This window comes from Mustela erminea, chromosome 11 (genome assembly GCF_009829155.1).
Source record: "Mustela erminea isolate mMusErm1 chromosome 11, mMusErm1.Pri, whole genome shotgun sequence".
NCBI lineage: Eukaryota > Metazoa > Chordata > Mammalia > Carnivora > Mustelidae > Mustela > Mustela erminea.
This window is the reverse complement of record NC_045624.1, coordinates 5,740,749-5,762,514: the sequence shown is the minus strand read 5'-3', so window position 1 is coordinate 5,762,514 and position 21,766 is coordinate 5,740,749. Positions and strand designations below refer to the sequence as shown.

The 21,766-nt window shown below is 61.6% G+C and overlaps 2 protein-coding genes and 1 long non-coding RNA gene across 6 annotated transcripts; 2 read left to right on the top strand and 1 right to left on the bottom strand.

The window, feature by feature from the left end:
• Positions 1-609: 609 nt before the first annotated feature.
• On the bottom strand, positions 610-4,803 carry CDK5 (cyclin dependent kinase 5). Its single transcript, XM_032304053.1, has 12 exons — positions 4,662-4,803; positions 3,910-3,998; positions 3,750-3,817; positions 3,530-3,590; positions 3,377-3,433; positions 2,600-2,695; positions 2,400-2,474; positions 2,124-2,220; positions 1,874-1,943; positions 1,200-1,260; positions 1,018-1,098; positions 610-891 (listed from the first exon to the last, which is right to left on the bottom strand). Exons 1-12 carry the CDS (start codon positions 4,696-4,698, stop codon positions 805-807), a joined length of 879 nt encoding a protein of 292 aa, XP_032159944.1. The 5' UTR covers positions 4,699-4,803; the 3' UTR covers positions 610-804.
• Positions 4,804-6,489: 1,686 nt separating this feature from the next.
• On the top strand, positions 6,490-21,723 carry SLC4A2 (solute carrier family 4 member 2). 4 transcript variants are annotated; one of them, XM_032304043.1, is made up of 23 exons: positions 6,490-6,674; positions 8,892-9,005; positions 10,720-10,885; positions 11,036-11,277; positions 11,363-11,481; positions 12,800-13,035; positions 13,123-13,265; positions 14,191-14,371; positions 15,961-16,096; positions 16,180-16,345; positions 16,527-16,641; positions 16,798-16,982; positions 17,084-17,309; positions 17,437-17,652; positions 17,742-17,890; positions 18,006-18,200; positions 19,051-19,305; positions 19,421-19,510; positions 19,719-19,885; positions 20,446-20,699; positions 20,790-20,959; positions 21,215-21,388; positions 21,488-21,723. In XM_032304043.1, exons 2-23 carry the CDS (start codon positions 8,955-8,957, stop codon positions 21,566-21,568), a joined length of 3,717 nt encoding a protein of 1,238 aa, XP_032159934.1. In that variant the 5' UTR covers positions 6,490-6,674; positions 8,892-8,954; the 3' UTR covers positions 21,569-21,723. The 4 variants fall into 4 exon arrangements, with proteins under 4 accessions (XP_032159934.1, XP_032159935.1, XP_032159936.1 ...); XM_032304044.1 differs by lacking the exons at positions 6,490-6,674; positions 8,892-9,005 and adding an exon at positions 9,580-9,662; XM_032304045.1 differs by lacking the exons at positions 6,490-6,674; positions 8,892-9,005 and adding an exon at positions 9,825-10,219.
• Positions 11,492-12,418, top strand: LOC116568575. Its single transcript, XR_004276679.1, has 2 exons — positions 11,492-11,734; positions 11,779-12,418. It is a non-coding gene; the product is annotated as an uncharacterized LOC116568575 (long non-coding RNA).
• Positions 21,724-21,766: the final 43 nt, after the last annotated feature.

Sequence of the window (21,766 nt, the reverse complement as noted above, 5' to 3'; positions counted from 1 at the left end):
GCTGCTCCCCCCAACCCTCACCGTCCCTTCCCACTCCTGCCAGTAAGAATGCACCTCACTACTGCCCACTGTCCCTGCTCTTTCTCTATATCCCAAATATGGGAAACTGGGGGCTGGGGAAGGGGGGTTCCTAATCTCACCACATCTCTGGATCTCTCCTGTCCCAGCCTACAGCCCCGGGGATCGGGATGGGGGTGCCGGCGATGAAAAAGGGGGGGCTGGGAAATGTACGGGTGGGATAGGGAGAGCCATGAGGAAAAGGCCTGGTCCTCTTTTGCCCATTCTGGTGGGAACCCATCCTTACTCTGACACTGGCTGCCTACGCCCTCAAGACTAGCGCTTCTGGGCAGAGGGAGAAAGGGGGGTAGGTGTCAGCATAAGCACCAGAGCGGGGGTGCTGCTGCCCCCGAGCCCAGCCATCAGGGTGAGGGGCAGAGCCTTCAGTACCCGGTCTCAGGACACTTCGGGTAGTGGAGTTAGCACTGGACAGCAGGGCTGGGTCTGAGCTGGAAGCAGGGCTGTAGAGGGCAGGGCGCTAAGGCAGAGCAGAGACCCCGGCCCCAGCCCCGCCCCCCACCCCCCGGAGCCACTCTACCACCACATCAGCCAGACTGTGGGAAAGGAGCCAATTTATGAAATTAAGTAAAGTCCATGGAGGGGGCGACGAACACGGGCCAGAGCACTGCCATCCCAGCCAGGCCCAGCACAGCTGGAGCTCAGCACCCCGTGCCTCCCCTGCTTTTCCTCCCCTCCTGGGAGGAGGCTACAATTGGCCAGGCCCCAGCCTGGCCAAGGTCCTGGCACCTACGGGGGGCAGAAGTCGGAGAAGTAGGGGTGCTGCAGGGCCTCTTCTGCTGAGATACGCTGGACGGGGTTACACTTCAGGAGGTTCTGAAGGCACGGGAGAAAGGCATGGCGGGTTCGGGCTGGGTTAACCGCCTGTGGCCCCTTCCCCCCCAATCCCCCCCCCTCCACAAATATCTGTGGACCCCACCCTCTACCCTTGCCCTCGGTCACCTGTAGCAGATCCCTCCCCGTGGCATTGAGCTTGGGCACGACATTCACCAGGGACGTTGTGGCCGGGTACATCGGGTAGGGCTGGGGAGGGGGGGCAGGGAGAGTGAGACCAGAGGTATGGGGGCTTGGAGCTGCTACAGCTGCGGAGTGAAGAGGCCCCCCACCCCCATCCCCCATCCCACCTTGTAGTCTGGCAGCTTGGTCATGGCAGGCCACTGCTCCTCAGTCGGCGTCCCCAGAAGCGTGTCCATGGGTCAAGGGTCACTCAGGTGGAAAAAGGCAGGTGAGGGGCTCTTCCCCTCCTGGCAGGGGCGTCCCTCACATGCCCAACCCCAGTCCCCTCACTTTATCCCATCGCTCAGGACAGAGGTGGGGCCCAGCACACTCATGGTGTTCCTGGCGTGCCAGGCACTTTTCACACGTTCATACTCTGACCTCAACCCTGATGTCTGCTCCTGAGGACCCAGTCACCCCCTCCTCTGCCCACAAATAATCCTGTGGCTGCTTTGGGGTCCTTTGTCCCAAGGATTCACGTCTCCGCTGGAGGAGCATGCTCGTGGCTTCAATCAGCCCTGAGAACCTCGGGGTGTCCGCTGCCCTCTGCCTTCCACCCCTCGCCCAGAGCCATGCCCTCTCCTGGCCCAGCCCATCGCCACCCTCACTCCTTGCACTCTGGAGCTCCAGGAGCTCCTGACTCCCCTTCATTTTTTTTTTTTTTAAATAAACTCTAGGCCCAACGTGGGACTCAAACTCATGACCCCTGAGATCAAGAGTTATATCCTCTACCGATGGAGCCGGCCCGGTGCCTCCCCTGCTCTTTAGAGAGCTCGAGGGGAAGGGAAATGTCAAAGGATATCGGAAGATCCTCTTCAACTGGTCATCTACGTCGTTGCCAGGGAAAAGCGGCCGCCCCGCATTGGCCAGCTCTGTGAGAAGAGCAGGTGTGAGAGAAGACACGCGAAGAAGCCCTCTTTCCCACGGTGCCCTCTGTGCCTTCTAGCCCCATCCCCAAGGGCCTCACTCCCTTCCCCAGAGGAGACACTCCGGACCCGATCTGTCCACATGACTGGGAGAGGAAGCGGCTCTGCAGACCCCCAGCGTGTCACCTGCGAAAATGCAGCCGGCTGACCACATGTCGATGGATGTGGAGTACAGCTTGGCCCCAAAGAGGACATCCGGTGGGCGGTACCACAGCGTGACCACCTGGAGAAGACCCCACCCACAGCGACCCCCCGCTGAGAGGACGGGGGGCGGGGCTCAGCGAGGGGCAGGGGGTGGGGCAGAATAATGTTTTGGGTCCTGGAGAAGGGGATGAAGGCGCTCTGCTCGGAGGGGATCCCCTCCCCCCACCCCATATCCCACACCCCACATCCCCAGCTCACCTCGGCTGAGTAACAGCGGACAGGGATCCCGAAGGCTCGAGCCAAGCCAAAATCAGCCAATTTCAGCTCCCCATTCTGGGGGGGGGATGGGGACAGGGAGAGGGGTTTGCAACAGTCTCAGGGCAGGCCTCCCGGCATGGCTCCCCTCATCACTTGTGACGTGAGTCTGCCCCATCTCCCACCTTCTCCCCAAGAGGTACCCTGTTTATGAGCAGGTTCTGGGGCTTCAGGTCCCTGTGCAGCACGTTGCGACTGTGACAGAATCCCAGGCCTTTCAGCAGCTGGAAGAGGAATGACTGGGCGGGGAGGGAGGAGTAGGGGAGGGCATCACACCTTCTGGATAGGAAGCTGCCCTCCCCCCTCGATGGGCCCTGCTCCCTTCTTCACCCTCTGCTTTGTCTCAAAACCCCACCCATCTTTCAGTGATGATGGAGGACCTGCTTTGTACTGGGCTAGGTATTAATAAGTGAACAGTGCACAGGGGCCCTGATCCGAATCTTTCTGGAATTTACAGCCTAGTGGGCCTTCCTATCTTCCTGCACTGATCTCTCCCCTAAATGGCCTCGGGTAAGCACACACCCCAGAGCCATCAGTATATATCTCATGCTCTATTATTAATCAGCACTACTTCCCCTGGAACCTGGGACAAGGCACTTGGTCTTGGGCCTAGAACAGTGCCTGGCACAAAGCAAAGAATCCAATAGGTATTTTCTGAATGAATGAATGAATCTCTTTGAATCTCATCTTCTCATCTCTCAAGTGCAAATCACATCACTGATAGCAGAGTGTTACTGTCAGATCAAAGAGCAAAGATGCTTGCAAAGAGGGAGGCTCCTGGAGGACAGAAATAGAGCTTGCTTATTCCCTGACACTCCAGCCTATCCCCGCTCAGGGCCTGAACTTGGTGCTCAGAGGGTATAGACTGAAGACAGACTCCTACCCCGCCTCCCTGAGTCTCCCAGACACCAGCCCCTCACCTTCACAATTTCAGGATCCAGATCACCATTACAGCTGTCGAAATACTTCTTAAGGTCCTAGAAAGGGGTGGGGTGGGGAACCGGACAGAGTTTGACCTCAGTCTGGGCCCCTGTACCCTCCCAAGGCTACTGTCCCCAGAATCCCCCTTTTACCTGGTCACAGAACTCAAAAACCAAAGTCAGCTTCTTGTCGCTATGCAAGACGTCATGAAGCCTAGGAAGGAGGAAGGACTCAGCCAGGCATGTCTGCAAATGTCAGCCTCAAGTCCCTATTTCAGCCCAACCCTGATCCCAGTATCGGCCCAGCCCCTCTCTGAAGCCCCCCTCCTCCAAGTGACCACACAGGCAAGGAGGACCCTGCCCAGCTACACACCTGACGATGTTCTTGTGCTTCAGCTCTTTGAGTAGGCAGATTTCCCGAAGGGCTGAACTCGGCACTCCCTACACATGGGAGGGGGCCGGGCGGGCAACAGTCACATCCCACCCAGCCTGGGCCCTCAACCCCCTCCCTGGCCCTGAGGTTCCAGTCCTACCTCATCATCGTCGTCCAGCCTCACCCGCTTCAGAGCCACGATCTCATGGGTCTCCCGGTTTTTGGCCTTGAATACTGTTCCATAGGTCCCTGGGGGAAGAAGGTCAGGGGTGAGGAGGAAGATGGGACAAGGGTCCCAGGAAGTCCCTGTCAGGGGAACAGGCAGCGTGGGAGTGTATTGGTGAAGCCTGGAGGACTAAAGAGAGAGATTCAGCGTGAAGGCTCAGCATGGAGGAGCTCTGCCAGGGAGGGTGGGGGCAGAGAAGGTGCCTGCAGACGCCTCAAGGGTGTCTGGAGCAGGGAGAGGCTGCAGCTGCCGGCGTAGGGAAGTCTGTAATAAAGGCGCTGCTTCCGGGGGTTCTGGAAATAGCGAGCAGGCCTGGGAGAAAAGTGTGGGCCGGCAGAAATGAGGTCGGCGGTCTGCATGGACCACTGAGGCTGGGGTGGGGGGGCGGCGGTGGTGGTGGATGAAAGCTCTGCCAGTGGTGCTGAGGCTCGGGGCAGGAGATGCAGGAAGTGCTAAGGTCGGCAGGTAGGTCTCAGGAAGTGCCAAGGTTGGGAAGGGGCGTCTGCGGTTAATGCTAACGGGAAGGAGAGGTGTCTGCAAGGAGTGTTGAGCTCGGGGCCAAGGCTGCAGCCAGTGCTGAGATCGGAGCTTGTGGGTATTGCTGACGGTAGAGGAGCCGGCGCTGCAAGGAGCGCCGAAGGGTCTGCAGAGGAAGATCTGGCAGGAACATCTCGTAGTCCCATTACCTTCCCCAATCTTCTCGAGTTTCTCGTATTTCTGCATCGCGGCAGCCGCGGGGACCCCTACGGGCCCTGGGTTCTAAGACTTCGGCCCCGGCGTTGCAGAGGAGGCGGCACCCCAGCCTCTGGCCCTGCCCCGCCCTCCTGTCTGCGCATGAGCTTCTGGGGCATGTAGTACCAAGGAGAGCCAGATTTCCCAGCAATATAAGGGGCATTAGGCACAGGAAGACTACAACTCCCAGCAGGCTGCGCGGAGGTTTTCTGCAGCACTCGCCTCCCAGGACTCCGGTTCCACCGCGGAGGAAAACCTTGGACTTCAAGTCCCAGAAAGCATCTCGTGTCCGCTTTCCGGGCCTCGCCGCGGTACTGCCGCGGCTCCCAGTGTGCTCTGCTCTTGTTACTCCTTTTTGTGATCACAACCTTCTTTTGCAAAGGGCCTCTCTGGGGCTACACATTCCAGAACGCAGTAGGGTGGGGGTCGGGCGCCCTCTGGGGTTTGGGGTTTGGTAGTCTGCCTCCCCGGCCCGGATGGGTGCTCTCTGACCCGGCTGATGGCGTTGGGGTTCCAACGACCTCCTGACAACAGCAATACGGATTCCCACCTCTCCTCAGGCCATCTGGAGACCTCAGCGTTGATTGAGGAATGGCTCTGAGCCATGCCTTGATAACGACTTCGCAGGGACCAGCCGAACCACAGAGCTGGGAAGAGAGGCAGGTGTGCCTCTGGATTTAACGTAGACCAGAGACCCCTGTCTGCCCTTTGGGCCCCGTTTGTCGTCCCGGAGCCCACCTGACTGCAGCTGCTCGCAACACCGTGACGTCCCGAGGCAAGCTGGCTGGAACGCTGGGCGTCCCGCGGTACCTGCTTGGAGAACCCGGGCCCACCGGAGTCAGCCAGGGTGTGGCCGAGGGCTGGCAGGTTGACTACCGCCCTCAACACACAGAAGTACAGACAGATGCTACACTCGGAGCAGCCTTGACCTCATCCCTTAAGGAGTTGATTATAGATTTTCTTGCGCTCCTCTCTAATTGTCTCATGATTGCATTCTTGAGGGATGTGAACTGGACAAAAACAGCCCCAAACAGCACTCCTCAGCGCCAGAACCATAGTTGGTGATAAACATTTGTCAATTAACTTGTTTATATCAGAACGTTCTCTGCATACACAATGCTGTGCTTCACCTAGTGGCATATTAAAAAAAAAAAAGTATACTCTTTATCTGGAAGAATTTATAATTTAGTTGAGAAAAACCAGAAGTACAGAAATCTCTAGCGGCAGGTGATGATTACAGTAGGGTTCGAGGAGGGAGGTCGCCGCAGGGTATCACTGAGGCAGAAGTTCCCGGGTTCGGAAAGTCTAGGTCAGCTCAGGGTAATGGGAATCCAACCTCCAGGAGCCATTACCCCTATCGCCACCGCCCTCCCAACCCCCAGGCAAAGACAGGGCCTATCCTGGAGGCACTGGGGATTACTGGGGAGTGGGGGGTAGGGGGAGAATCTTGATCCCGAAGCATCCGTATTTCCAGTTCCTCCGCCCGGAATTTCCCGATCATCCTTGTGTCTCCGTTTTCCTGTCTGGGATATCCAGCGTGAGGCGGGCTCCTTTCCGCCCAGAAGTGCTTAATGCGGCCAAGAGACGGCGTCCCGGGGGTGCCCGAGTCCCAGGCGGGGAAGCCCGGGCGGCTGCCTCACGGGACCGAGCCGGACAGCCGGCTGGCGGCTGGAGCGCCGAGCTCCCGGTGCCGGGCGGTGCCTGGAAGCGCGTCTCCGTCCACGGGTCTCAGCCCCCACTCCCCGCCTCCCCACCCGCCGCGGCGGGGCCGCGCACGGTGCGGCGGGGGGCGCGCACGCAGGGGGCTGGCCTGCCCGCGGCGCGGGGGAAAGTTGAGTTGGGAGAAGTTGGGAGCGGCGGGGGTGCGCCCCGAGGTGGGCACTAGGGAGTCGTCGGGAGCGCGCGAGGGCGCCGAACAAGGGGGAGAGACCCCGAGACCTCCGGGGCACGAAGTCTAGAGCAAGCGGGTAAGCCGAGAGGTGGCAGCGGAGGAGGGCCAGGGCCGCGGAGGGAGGAAGGGGGGGGAAGGAAAGGGGGGAACTCGGGACTCGGAGCAGGGAGGGAGTGGAAGTGGAGGAAGGGGCGGAGACTGGGGCTCGGGGAAGCGAGGTCTTGGGGAGAAGGATGCGGAGGCGCGCGAACTGCTGGTTCGGAACGGGATCCGGGGTCCGCTTATTAGAGTTTCCTAAAGTGAGGGTGCCGCGCCCCCTGCCACCAGGAGGGGGTAGTCTCGGAGGCGCCGCCGGCCTTCCCAATTCCTGGGCGGGCTCCGGACGACACCCCTCTCCTACGACCCTCTACTCTATTCTTAAGGCCCGTCCAGGGTGCCTAGGCTGGGGGTGCCCCCGGGCCGCTGCTCCGGACCTCCGGGTTGAGAGGTTGAGCAGGGAAGGGAGGGGGTGGCGGGTCAGGTCAGGACAAGGGGCAGGCAGAAGAGGGAGCGACTGGGTGGGGAGGGGAAAGACGAGTCGGGAGAGCTGGACCTGACTGGGGCTGGGGGGGGGGGGCTGACTTGTCTAGGTGGGAAGCCCTGTGCTTGGTGTTGGGGGCGGCGCTGCCTGAAATCCACTTTATCCTCCTCCCTCCGCCCCCTACTCCACCCTCACCAGCCCCACATCGAAGAGCTGTGGAATGTACGAGTTTACTTGGGGGGTGGTTAATGCCCAAGTGGGGGCCCGGGGTGCTAATCCCTTGGGCGGGAGTGGGGGAGATGCTAATCCTCTGGGCCGGTCGGGGCTGGTCCCCGGAATGTGCCCCCACCCCGGATTATCGGCACCGATGCTCTGGACAGAAGCTGCTTTGTGTTCTGGGACGGCGGGGCGGGGGTGGGGAGGTGGGGGAGTACACGGAGGGCACAGCCTGGAAGTAGGAGTGGGGCACCTGCAGGTGCTCCAGACACCAGCACCCTTCTCAGACCGGGGTCCCTCCCCCCAGCACCCCTCTCCCCCACACCAAACGTGACCTGGCTGAAGGCCTGCTAGGGGGAGGTGAAGAGAGAGCGTCAGCTGAGTCGGGAGTGCTTGCCAGGAATGTGTTGCTCCAGGCTCCCCCCACTGGACTGACCCCCCAGACCTATGTTGTCTGACCCCACACTGACCTCTCTTTTCCCCGAGTGAGCCCTAAGTCGATCAACCCGGATCCCCTCCCCCAACAACACACTGGGGAGCTTCAGTACTCCTGAGAACCTGGAGTGCCGCCCCCCCCCCCACATCTGCTTCCCCCACTAGGAATGAGTACCCCGACTTGCCCTGGGCAAGTTCCTTAACCACAGCTCTTCTGCTTTCCCACCCCACACAGTGCCCTCCGGAGACACCCCGACAGTCACAGTCAGGAGGCCAGCAACCCTGCCACTCAGATTTTCCTGGCCTCGGGCTACGGGAGGGGAGAGATCAGCACTGCCCCTTAGGGCTGAACCTCAGGGTTTCGGCGCCCACCCTCCCAGTTCGTCACGTGCCCCTCCCCCATTATAAAGGCCTGTCCTGCCTGTGCCCGCCGTCTCCCTCCCTCCCACTGAGTGAGTGGAGTTGGGCTCCTGCCCCTCCCCCAGGGAGCCTCCTTCATCAGGGGAGGGGGCACAGTCCTGTGTCTCCTCCCAGCCCTGGGTCTGTGTCTCTGCCACCCCCTTGCTGGCTGTTTGGGGCTCTCTCCAGTCTCTCCCTTCCTTCCTTCCCACTCTGCTCCATGGGGTGTCTCCCTTCCCCGGAGGCCCCTCTCCCGGTCTGCCCATCTCGGTTGCCACAATTCGGTCACTGCCCCCGTTTCTGGCTCAGCCTGTCCTTTCCTTCCCTCCTCCTGCCTTCCCCACCCTGATTTCTGCTGCTTTCTCGGTAGGTCTGGGCCTTGACTCCTGCCCCCCCTTTCTGCAGTCTCTTGCACCTTCTCTGTCACCTCACTTGGCCTTCTGTGGCCTCCTCTGCAGCCCCCCCCCATCGTCTTCTCTGTTTTTTCTTTTCTTCCTATAAATAACTCTTTTCTTTGCTCTCTGGTCTCTATGGGGCATCCTAAAGCCCTTCACAGTCCAGAGGTTCCTGAGCAGCAGGGAGATCCCTTGGTGCCCGCTGGCGGGAAGTTCCTGAGACCTGACCTTCCCTGAGCTGGGCGTGTGTTGGGGGGGCGGCTGAGCAAGGCTGGGGCACTTGTGTGCCCTGCGGCCTGCCCTCACGTGATCCGTCCCCCCCACCCAGGTTATGCCGCCACCTTGTTGCCCTGAAAGCCGCCGTGACAGTGAAAAGGGCTAAGATTTGGCCATGAGCAGCGCCCCCCGGCGCCCCGCCTCGGGCGCAGATCCTTTCTGTCCTGTGAGTATTGCCGGCTCGCCTGGCCGCCCCACCGGGCCTCCCCACCAGGCCTCCCCCACCACAGGTGGTCTTGGGGAGGGTCTACTGGCAGACTGCGGAGTGTGTGTGTGTGTGTGTGCGCGCGCGCGCGCGCGCGTGCTCAGGAGGAGGGGGAGCCTCTGAGGGATTGGGGAGGGGTGCTTCCATCCCTCCCCTGGCCCCATCTGGGTCTGGGATGGGTATTGGTGGGGCAGTCCAGCCACTTCCAGGAGGGAACTGAGGCTGTTTCCTGAAGATCCGGGTGGTTCTCTAGCCTCAGAGAGAGAGGAACTTTGGGGACCTGGGTCTCTAACCTGGCGACCCCCTTCTGACTCAGCCTTAGAGGCGGCAGCGTCCTCGCACAGCGGTTCTGGGCAGAGTTTGCTTGCACTGACGCCCGCCCCTGGCCCCACGTGCCGCCCGGCCCGCCCTGCGCGGCCCCACGTGGCCACTGCCCCACGTGGCCCCCTCCTGATTTTCCTGGGGAGTGTAATGATTAACCCCAAGTGCCATAATCAGCCCCTTATTGGCCATCTGGCCCAGCAGGGCACGTGACTGGGAAAGGGGCACGGGCTGGTCCCCTCCCCCTCCTTCCCAAGTTCACCCCTGCCGGCCATGGACTTCCTCCTGCGGCCTCAGGTGCGAGGGGCTCTCAACCCCCCTGCCCCCACCCTGGCTAGCTCCCCGCGCTCACTCGCTTCAGCCGCCTCTCGCCGCCTTCCTCCCGCTGCTAATTCCGGTGAGAGTGGAGAGGGGAGCTTGGGGAAGAGGGCTAGAGCCGCTGGGTGCGGGGGGTGGGAAGCGAGCCCCTGACTCCTCCGGTATCTTGTGTCCAGTATCCCTGCCACTCCCTGCCGCTCCTGTTCCCAGCTCCTGTCCCCACCTCAGTGTCTCCCAGGGACCCGCCTTCCTCTTAGCCCTCCTCCCCTTGGCTCTTCCTTGCTCTGGCCACTGGCACCGCCACGGAGGGGGGCTCCATACCCCGCCCTTGGAGATCCTGATGCCCTTGAGGTCCAGAAGCTCTTGAGCAAATATTTGGCGGTGCCGGGAGCTGAGACCGGCGGGGCGGGGTGGGGGGGTGCGCTGGACAGAGACTGTGGCCAGGCAGCAGGCTGCTTAGCTAGGCTGAGCTCTCCAAAGCCCTGCCGCCTGCCGCCAACACTGCCCGCAGTCCGCTCTTCTGCAGTATGACTCAGGTGGGGGGGGGGTGAGGGGCGGGGCTGGCAAGCCGAGGGGCCCCAGGCCTGTTGGGGTGCAGCCGTGGGGGGGGGCATTCCTGACAAGGGGAAGCGCTGCATTCCTGATTCCTGGGGGGGGGGGAGACTAGGTTTCAGGTGAGTAGGCTTGGGTACCTCCGGAAGTTACTTTTCAGGCCGGTAGTTGTGCTCCAGGCAGAGGGAATTGGTGCACCGGCAGCCATGTGAACTGGCCAGTTCCCACGCCTTACCTCGGGGCTGGAGACGCAGGATTCCTCCTGAGATTTCCCTCCTGCCCTAGAACAGGGTTCAGGTGTCTTGGAACCTAGGGGAAGGCTGCTTGGGGAGTGGGGCCAGTGGGGGTGGGGCTCTGGGTCCCTGGCACTCGGGGGGAAGGCTGCTGGGAGGGTCCTAGAGCTCCAGCATGGCACAGGGTAGGGGTTCGGGGTACACCTCTTGGTGAGCCCCTGTGTGTCCTCCCCACCCCTGCATTCTCACAGCCGGAGCCCGAGAGCTTGGGCCCTGGAGCGCCTGGGTTCCCTGAGCAGGAGGAAGATGAACTTCACCGCACTCTGGGCGTGGAGAGGTTCGAGGAGATCCTGCAGGAGGCTGGGTCCCGAGGAGGAGAGGAGCCCGGCCGCAGCTATGGAGAGGAAGACTTTGAATGTGAGGGGGCGATAGGGAGGGGGAGGCAAGGGCACTTAGGGTGGCCTGTCCCGCAGGGAAGGGGCCCAGGGTCTGGTGGGAAGGGCTCAGGACCGCGATGGCAGGGAAGGAAGCTGTGCCTGCCTCTAGCCGGGTACTTCCTCCCCGCAGACCACCGCCAGTCCTCCCACCACATCCATCACCCGCTGTCCACCCACCTGCCTCCGGACACCCGCCGCCGCAAGACACCCCAGGGCCCGGGACGGAAGCCTCGCAGGCGCCCTGGAGCTTCCCCGACTGGGGAGACCCCCACCATTGAGGAGGGGGAGGAAGATGAAGATGAGGCCAGTGAGGCCGAGGGGTCCCGGGCACTCACCCAGCCATCACCAGCCTCCACACCCTCTTCTGTGCAAGTGAGTTGGGGCAGGGCTCCTGCGGGGGGTGTCTCTTCGGGGTCCCTGGCCTGGCCTCACTTGCCCCCGTGGGTTCCTGTTCCAGTTCTTTCTCCAGGAGGACGAAGGTGCTGACCGAAAGGCAGAAAGGACCAGTCCATCTCCTCCCCCACCAGTGCCCCACCAGGAGGCGGCTCCCCGGGCCAGCAGAGGGGCCCAGACTGGGTAGGTGTCCCCAGATAGAGACCTCCCCTACTGGTGTCAGTGATGTGATGTGGGGGAAAAAGCATGAGCCTCGGGAGCCTCAGATCAGGGTTCAAATCCGAGCCCTGCCCCTTTGGGCAAGTATAACTTCTCTGAGCCTTCTCCTGTGTAAACCAAAAATAATAGAACTTTCTTACAAGGTGGTTGCAGGGATTAAAGGGTGGTGTGAAATAAGGTTTCAGCATGGGTTACTCCAGCACGGGACAGGTGTGCAGTCAAAGCCCCTGCACTTCCTCCGCCATCTATGACGTCAGGTAGGGCGGCATCGATTGGGGATTGGATAACATCCGATCGGTAACATGGGGCCCCAAGGTGTGGGAGACCCCCCTTTCACTCCTAGGGAGCTGCCAGTCCACCGTGGTAAAATGGCATCAAAAAGTCACTATGGTGAAGGGCAGATTTGGTCCCTATCAGTGGGGGATTGGAGTTTGGGGGTGTTAGCCAGAGAAGTCTTCTTGGAGGAAATCACTTTGAACTGGGTCTCAAGGTCACCATTATCATGGACCTGCTATTTCCTGGGTGCCAGGCAGCGTGAAGGGCTGCAGGGAAGGAGGTGGGGCATGGGCTGCCTGACTTGCTGGGGAGACAGACAGGGTGGCCGTCTGCAGGGGCTCGAGCAGGGAACTCGTGCTGGCGGGCAGCCCAGGGGCCCGGGGGAAGGCGGAGGAGCCTCAGGGAGCGCATTGGCATTGGAAAAGCAGGTCAGATGTGTGGGCAGGGGTGCCAGCAGGACCGAGAGCACTGGGGGTAGGTGTAGGGGAAGAAAGCCTGACGGGGGCTCTGCTCGTTGTGAATGGGGGACACAGGCTTGGAGCTGTGGGAGGGCAGTTCAGAATGACGTGGCTGGGTGTAGTGGCCGAGAGGAAGGGGACATCCTGGTTTGGGGCTAGGAGCAAAAGTAGGCACCTGTAAGGACGAGTTCATGGGAGCCGCGTGCACTTTCAAAGTTTCTTCCATTTGGTTAGAAACTTGGGAGCCGTGACCCTCTTGAGCCCACGGGGAGGGGTGTGCGCCAGAGGGGAAGGAGGGCCTGCGCTGGTAGCTGTGCTGTCCTCACCCCCCAGCCCCCGGGGGGCTGGCCTCGGCTCTGCTTTGCTGCTGAGGGGCTGGTGGTCTGAGGCAGCTGGTGTGAAGAGCCCGGTTGCAGGGCTGCCCCTGCCTGCGGGGGGCTGACCGGTCCCCGTGCACGCCCACCGTGAGTCCAGGTGGGGTCCCCTCTCCGGATTTGTCTAGCGTCCCCCTGGCTTGACTCTGGCTCACCGCGGCTCTGTCTGTCCAGAGTCCCAGTGGAGGAGGCGGCGACGGCTATGGCCAGCGGCACTGCAGGAGGTGACGACGGGGGAGCGTCCGCGCGTCCCCTGACCAAAGCACAGCCCGGGCACCGAAGCTATAACCTGCAGGAGAGGAGGCGCATTGGGAGCATGACGGGGGCGGAGCAGGCCCTGCTGCCCCGAGTCCCCACAGACGAGAGTGAGGCCCAGACGCTGGCCACCGCCGACTTAGACCTCATGAAGAGTGAGTGCTGGCCGGGCCAAGCCCAGGGCTGGTGGGAGCAGGAGTGAGAGAAAACGGGAGCCTCACCCTGGCCCCCGCCTCCTGTAGGTCACCGGTTTGAGGACGTTCCTGGAGTGCGGCGGCACTTGGTGCGGAAGAATGCCAAGGCATCTGGGCAGGGCGGCCGGGAAGGGCGAGAGCCCGGCCCCACGCCTCGGGCCCGGCCCCGGGCCCCCCACAAGCCCCATGAGGTACCGTTCGCCACTTCTTGCCCTTCCGTTATCTCCCTGTCCATTTCCAACCCACAGGTTCCCTGTCCCCCACCCACAGTAATAATCTCTAATACCAGGGCTGCTATCTGCAGTTGTGAAGGTTGTACACTGCACAAGAGTCCTTGACATGGTTGATTCGGGTGTTAGAATTCTGATTCACATCTCAGACACCGTTGATTTCTATATTCTGGCTGTTTTCTGGCAGCTGGCCGTGAGGAGCATGAGGACCCTTTGGGCTAGAGGAGGCTCTGTAGAGGAGCTCACAGCCCAGGGGACGTCAGCCATACATCAGGCAGTTCCTTAGGGACACTGCCCATCGTAGGCTCCAGTGATCTGGTCCTCAAACCCACCCCTTCCAGTGGATTTTTTTGACCGTTTTTATTGGGGTCTGTCAGCACCCAGTGAAGTGCACTGGGGCTAAGTGTGCGGTTCAGGTGACTTTTTGCACATGTACACAGCCGGCTAACTTTGCCCACACACAGAACGTTTTCCACGCTCTCTCCCTTCGCGCCTCTGCTCAGTACCACCCGCTGTGACTGCTCTGGTGTCCTGCTCAGTACGACGTGTACCAAGTGCGTGTACTCGGGAGCATACAGCATTCTAGTGTGTGTGCGTGCGCGGTGATCCTTTATCAAGCACGTGCTACGCCATGTACAGAGCTGAGGGTTTTGTATGCTTTCTTTTGAGTCCCCATAAAAGGCCTTTGAGGTGGTTAGTCGTATTCCTGTTTTATAGATGAGGCAAAGAGAGAATCAGATTGGCTAGGATCAGGCGAGGCCCATGCCCTGTGTGGTGCCTGGGGCCGTGCCAGCTCACGTCCCACCCCAACGCTGGCTGTCTTGGAGAGCAGTCCTGGGGCCCCTTGGCTCTGACCTTGCTGTGCCCTTGCATCTTCTATCCCAAGGTGTTTGTGGAGCTGAATGAGTTGCTGCTGGACAAAAACCAGGAGCCTCAGTGGCGGGAAACAGCACGCTGGATCAAATTTGAGGAGGATGTGGAGGAGGAGACGGAGCGCTGGGGGAAGCCACATGTGGCCTCCCTCTCCTTCCGCAGCCTCCTGGAGCTCCGCCGGACCCTGGCCCACGGTAACCTGCCCTGCCCGCCCCCCACCCTGCCCCAGGTAAATCTCGTGGACTGAGCCTGTTCTCAGAGGACCAGAGCCCCCCAGAGTGTAATGCTACCCTAGCCCAGGAAGGCGCCTCCTCGTCTCCTGACGTCACATAGCCTGTCATTGGCTGGGCTCTGTCATTGGTGACTGCAGGGCAGGGTTGACACCGCTCTCTTATCTGGCATTTTTAGCAAATGGCTCCTTAAAGTGATGTTTTCAGATAACCTGAGCTGGTATGTTTGGGATGGTGACATGTTTTTAAAGAATGTCGATGGAAATTTTTCTGAAGTGATCTAATCTAATCTGTAGGCCTATGTAAAGTGCCGTTTTTCGGTTTTTGGTTTTTTTCTTTTTAGCATTTTATTTTTAAGTCGTCTGTACAGCCGTCGTGGGGCTCGAACTCACAACCCCGAGGTCAGGAGTTACATGCTTTTGCGACTGAGCTAGCCTGGTGCCCCCAGGGCTATGACCAAGATATCAGACTCTTTGAGGTCTCTGATGTTTCTGCTCTGTGTCTGTGTCTGTTATCTCCTTCCCTTTGGAGAAGTCACTCCCAGTTGCTGTGAGAAGGCAGCTGAGGACTCAGAAACCCGCTGTCAGAACTGCTTTAGAACCAGGAGTAAATGGGCTCTGAGGGAAGCTGTCAGGCTTTGCGTAAGACGCCAACATGCACATGCCTTGTTGCTGGGCTTTGTGACCTCTGTTTCGGCTGCTCAGGGCCCTTTGGTTCTGTTAGTTGTTACACTCCTTTTTTTTTTTTTTTTTAGATTTTATTTGAGAGAGACCATGGGTCTCTCTCACGGGGGCAGAGAACCAGCAAGGGGGAGGGGCAGAGGCAGAGGGAGAAGCAGGCCCCCAGCCGAGGGGCTCGATCCCAGGACCCTAGCTGAAGGCAGACACTTAACTGATGGAGGCCCCCAGGCGCCCCCCGTTTTCGTTTAAATGGTTCTGTTTGTTGTCTAGTTCTGCGTTCCTACAAGTTGACCTCGACAGAAAGATGATCTGGTCACTTTTGAAAGGATTTCCATTTCTATATAAAATAGTAATTCAGAGCAGTGACCAGTGGAAAGATCTGGAAACTGTCCCATGAGCAGCTGTTGGACTTGGGGGAAGTCTAGGAGGCCAGGCTAGAGGCTGACATCTTCCGATGGCTCAAGGCCACAGATGGGCCGTGTCATGTTTGGAGGGCAGAACTAGGACCCTAGAATGGACATAGAGGAGGCAGCATGTGACTCACCGAGTGAGCCCTGAGTGGACAGCCTGGTGCGCCCCAGCGGAGCGCTGCGTGCTTCTTGGAAGGGGCCTCTGGGAGGGCCCTGCCTCGGTGGCCTTTGCCGAGCCCCACCACATCCCTGTGGGAGAGAGGCTCGGAAGGAACGGACAGGACGGGTCAGAGACGTGATGGGGCTCGGGTCTTGAGCGCCGCTCACTGGTCTCTAGGCCAGTGCTCCGTCCCTGGACTGTGCTTACCTGGGCGCCCCCTCATCCCCGGTTCCCCCTCCCTCCCACCCGCTGCCCTCACTTCGTGCCTGGGGGGGAGGCCCGTCCATGCCATCCTTCCTCCAGGGGCCGTGCTTTTGGACCTGGACCAGCAGACCCTGCCCGGGGTGGCCCACCAGGTGGTGGAGCAGATGGTCATCTCCGACCAGATCAAGGCCGAGGACAGAGCCAACGTGCTGCGGGCCCTGCTCCTGAAACACAGGTGAGCCGCCCCTGCCGCCCCTGCCCGCCCGCCCCGCGCCGTGACCACGGCGCTCCGTCCCTCACCGCCCCCCGCTCTGCCAGCCACCCGAGTGACGAGAAGGACTTCTCCTTCCCACGAAACATCTCAGCCGGCTCCCTTGGCTCCCTGCTGGGCCATCACCACGGCCAGGGGGCCGAGAGTGATCCCCATGTCACCGAGCCTCTCATCGGAGGTGTCCCCGAGACTCGGCTCGAGGTGGAACGAGAGGTGAGGGCTGGCACTGGCTGGTTCAGCTCTCGGCCGCTAGCGTGGGCGGCCAGGTAGTGTGCGTGATCCCAGCGTGGAGATGCGGTGGGGGGACTGTGCGGGGTCGGGGGACTGTGGGGCGGCGGGGAGCCTACGGTGGGGGGGCCTGGCTGGGCTGAGCTCTGTTCTTTGGCTTCCCCAGCGGGAGCTGCCACCCTCAGCCCCACCGGCGGGCATCACGCGCTCCAAGTCCAAGCACGAACTGAAGCTCCTGGAGAAGATCCCCGAGAACGCCGAGGCCACAGTGGTCCTTGTGGGTACGTGGGCAGGTCTTGTGGGTACGTGGCAGGTCTTGTGGGTGGGAGGTGTCGACAGCCCGGCCTGCCTCGGTGCCACCTTGGGGCTGGCAGCTGGGGGTCTGGGGGGGCTGGTCCGTGCCCTCCCTTAGCCCACGATGGCACCCCCGCCCCTAGGCTGCGTAGAGTTCCTGTCCCGCCCCACCATGGCCTTCGTGCGGCTGCGGGAGGCCGTGGAGCTGGACGCGGTGCTGGAGGTACCCGTGCCCGTGCGCTTCCTCTTCCTGCTTCTGGGCCCGAGCAGCGCCAACATGGACTACCACGAGATCGGCCGCTCCATCTCCACGCTCATGTCCGACAAGGTCAGGCCCTGCCCAGTGCCCGTGGGGACATGCCTCGGCCCCGCTCCGGGACCCCTGGCCCTCGCCCCGCACCCTCACCGGCCCCGGGCCTGCTTTGGCAGCAATTCCACGAGGCAGCCTACCTGGCCGACGAGCGGGAGGACCTGCTGGCCGCCATCAACGCCTTCCTGGACTGCAGCGTGGTGCTGCCGCCCTCGGAAGTGCAGGGCGAGGAGCTGCTGCGCTCCGTCGCCCACTTCCAACGCCAGATGCTCAAGAAGCGGGAGGAGCAGGGCCGGCTGTTGCCCCCTGGGGCTGGACTGGAGCCCAAGTCAGCACAGGAGAAGGGTACGGGCCCGGGGGCCGGGAGCCGCTGCCTGCGGGGGCTCGGGGCTGGGTGGTCCGGATGAGCATGGAGGAGGGGCCGAGCACAGAGGGGCCGTGGCGGGTGCCCTGACGGAGGCCTGGGTTGCAGCGCTCCTGCAGATGGTAGAGGTGGTAGATGCAGTGGAAGACGATCCCCTCCGGCGGACGGGCCGGCCCTTCGGGGGCCTGATCCGAGATGTGCGGCGCCGCTATCCCCACTACCTGAGCGACTTTCGGGACGCGCTCGACCCCCAGTGCCTGGCTGCTGTCATCTTCATCTACTTCGCCGCCCTGTCTCCTGCCATCACCTTCGGGGGGCTGCTGGGTAAGGCGAGGCTTTGGGATGCCGGCCACGCAGGCAGGGTACGTCCCGGCCCCGGCTGCCCACGCCTGAGCCGCGTCCTGCCGCCCCAGGAGAGAAGACTCAGGACCTGATTGGGGTGTCAGAGCTGATCATGTCTACGGCGCTCCAGGGCGTGGTCTTCTGCCTGCTGGGGGCCCAGCCGCTGCTGGTGATCGGCTTCTCCGGGCCCCTGCTGGTCTTCGAGGAAGCCTTCTTCTCGGTAAGGGCCCACAGGCTGGTGGGGGGCTGGCTCTTCCTGCCCCATTCCCCGGACAGGCCCACACGGTTAGGCCCCGGGCTCTGGGCCCTGACTGGATGGCGCCCCCCGCCCCCAGTTCTGCAGCAGCAACAACCTAGAGTACCTGGTGGGCCGCGTGTGGATCGGCTTCTGGCTGGTGCTCCTGGCCCTGCTCATGGTGGCCCTGGAGGGGAGCTTCCTGGTGCGCTTCGTGTCCCGTTTTACCCAGGAGATCTTTGCCTTCCTCATCTCCCTCATCTTCATCTACGAGACGTTCTTCAAGCTGGTTAAGGTGAGCAGGCCCTGCTGGGAGAGCTGGGTCAGGAGTGGTGAGACCTTGAGGCTGGCGGGGAGCTGGGGCGCCTTCTACCTCACTCTCACTCTCGCTTTGGGGTGGGAAGTCCCAGGCTTGCCCGGAGCTCCCCTGGGCTGCGGGCCAAGGAGCCCACGGAGCACGGGCTGGTTCTTCCTTCTGGCCCCTCTCCGCCCTCTCTGGCACCAACATGCATCCTGGGACTTCAGGTCGATCTTAAAAACTCACGTATTTAATAACAAAGGTAACACATTCTTTTGTTAAAGTGGCGGACAGTCCCGAAGTGTCAAAGAGGAAGGCCCATGAGATGACACACACAGTCACGGTCTGGGCCTCAGAGCCGGGCCATGTCAGGCTTCGGAGAGGACACGGCCTCGTGGGCCTCTGCTCCCCGTATCCTGGCCCTCCCCGTATCCGGGTGGCTGCAGCCACCCCCCAGCTGCCTGAATCCCCTTTCCCTTGCTCACATCTGGTCACCAGTCATTTTCTTGATCAACAAGACAAGCCCTGGGGCGCCTGGGTGGCTCAGTGGGTCAAGCCTCTGCCTTCTGCTCAGGTCATGATCTCAGGGTCCTGGGATCAAGCCGTGTGTTGGGTTCCCTGCTCCGCGGGGAGTCTGCTTCTCCCTCTCCCTCTGCCCCTCCCTCTGCTTGTGTGCATGCTCTCTCTCTCTCTCTCTCTGTCAAATTAATAAATAAAATTAGAAACCAAAAAACAAGCCCCTTAAGGCCAGACCTGCCATCTCCTACCCTGCCTACCCCACTCAGCATACGTCCGCGCCCAGAAATCTCTCCGCTTGGGCTGACGGAGCCTTCTGTCCTCTCCCTAGATCTTCCAGGAGCACCCCCTCCACGGCTGTTTGGTCGCCAACAGCTCTGAGGCGGACAGCAGCGAGAACAGCACGTGGCGTGCGACAGGAGCCGCGCTGGGACCGGGGAACGGGAGCTCTGTGGGCCCAGCCGGGCAGGGGAGGCCCCGGGGTCAGCCCAACACTGCCCTGCTGTCGCTGGTGCTCATGGCCGGCACCTTCTTTATCGCTTTTTTCCTGCGCAAATTCAAGAATAGCCGGTTCTTCCCTGGCCGGGTGTGTGGGCTGAAATGCCAGAGGGAGCGAGGTGGGGGGCGTGGGAGGCCGGAAGGGGTGACTGAGTCAGGGCTGGAGCGGGGCAGGGGCCTCTGAGCACGCTGCTTGCCCACAGGTGCGGCGGGTGATTGGGGACTTTGGGGTGCCCATCGCGATCCTCATCATGGTGCTGGTGGATTACAGCATTGAGGACACCTATACCCAGGTGAGCCTGAGCTCATGGTCTGGCGAGGAGCTGCCACCTGGCGCCGGGCTCCAGCTCTTCCCTTCCGGCCCAACCCCAGAGCTGCCTCTTACCTGTGTGGACCCCAGGCCTCTTCTGCAGCACGCCCTCGGTATTCGCCCTGTCCTGTGCCCCTCGGGGCTTCCCCTCCACAGTTCACCAGCCCTCAGCCCCACTCTCTGCCCTCCAGAAGCTGAGCGTGCCCAGTGGCGTCTCCGTGACAGCCCCAGAGAAGCGGGGCTGGGTCATCAACCCCCTAGGGGAGAACAGTTCCTTCCCCGTGTGGATGATGGTTGCCAGCCTGCTACCGGCTATCCTGGTTTTCATTCTGATCTTCATGGAGACACAGATCACCACGTGAGTGGTCCTGGCCCAGTGGGGTGCTCCGCAGACAGAACAGCTCTGTTTGTGGAAGGGCTGGAACCCCAGCAAGGCCAGCCACTGCGGGGGACTGAGTGAGGGAAGCTCAGGGTGCCAAGCTGGCCCCTAGAATTTATTTACCTTTTTATAGATTCGCTTATTTATTTGAGAGCGAGCACGCGGGGGAGGGGCAGGGGAAGAGGGAAAGCAGCTCAGACAGACTCCGAGCTGAGCTCGATCTCACAACCCTGGCATCACGACCTGAGCCAAAACGGAGAGTCGGACGTTTAACCAGCAGCGCCTCCCAGGCACCCCTGGAATTTATTCTGTAGGCAGTAGAACGTTCTTCTGATGTTTGCTGGGATGGGCACAGTGGAGGTTGGAAGCGGTCCTGAACCGCAGAGGGCGGCACAGGGTGGGCCTTGCCTCAGGACAAAACTCTTCCTGACGGAATGGGCGGCCGGGTTCCAGAAGCAGACAGCGGTTCCTGACTGGGTGCTCTGGGGAGACCCGGTGGTCTGCCGGGCTGGGCGTCAGGGCGCGCCTGTCCCCACCAGGCTGATCATCTCCAAGAAGGAGCGGATGCTGCAGAAGGGCTCCGGCTTCCACCTGGACCTGCTGCTCATCGTGGCCATGGGCGGCATCTGTGCCCTCTTTGGCCTGCCCTGGCTGGCTGCTGCCACCGTGCGCTCCGTCACTCACGCCAACGCGCTCACCGTGATGAGCAAGGCTGTGGCGCCTGGGGACAAGCCCAAGATCCAGGAGGTCAAGGAGCAGCGGGTAACTGGGCTGCTGGTTGCCCTGCTTGTAGGTGAGTTCCGCTCTCGCTCTACCCCTGCCCGGAGCGGTCTGCAGGGGTGGGGAGCACCGGGGCCAGCTGCTGCTCCCTTTCCTCCCCCAGGTCTCTCCTTGGTTATCGGGGATCTGCTCCGGCAGATCCCCCTGGCTGTGCTCTTTGGAATCTTTCTGTACATGGGAGTCACCTCCCTTAACGGGATCCAGTTCTACGAGCGGCTCCACCTGCTGCTCATGCCCCCCAAACACCACCCAGATGTGACCTACGTCAAGAAGGTAAGACCCCACTTGGAAGAGCCTCACGCCTCCGCCCCCTCCTGGCCTGCGGGGCTCCCTCTCCAGCCCCCGTTTGGTCTGTGGGGACCTGGCTTTGGTAAGCCCCCAAAAAGGCACTTCCATCCCCATCCCCACGGAGGGAGAAAGGGCCACCTGTCTTCCAGAGGTGGCAGACCATGTGGCCCTCCGGGGACCAGGGCCCTCCAGCGCTGGGGAGAAGCCTGGGCTCACCTGTCGTATCGCACCCACCCCCAGGTTCGGACCCTCCGAATGCACCTGTTCACAGCCCTGCAGCTGCTGTGCTTGGCCCTGCTCTGGGCAGTCATGTCCACGGCCGCCTCCCTGGCCTTCCCTTTCATCCTCATCCTCACGGTGCCCCTTCGCATGGTGGTGCTCACGCGCATCTTCACAGAGCGAGAGATGAAATGCGTAAGGCCTCCTGCCCCTCCCCTGGCCCCCCGTCCGCCTCTGGGGTCCCTGCCCAGGCTGAAGTCAGGCTCAGCCTCCTTGTTCCCCGCCCCCCCACAGCTGGATGCGAATGAGGCGGAGCCAGTGTTCGATGAGCGGGAGGGCGTGGACGAGTACAACGAGATGCCCATGCCTGTGTAGCTGCTGCCCGGACCAACAGCCAAGGGACAGATGGACAGAGGGAGCAGGGGCTTGGGGTTGGGGGGGCTCTCTCCAGCCCTCCCTTGTTTTTATTTAAGTGAATAATTTAAAGTCCCCATACCACCCCCACAGTAAAGCGCTTCGGCCCCCACCTACCCCTGGCCTTCCGTCTCTGTGTGGGGAGGAAGCGTGGACGCG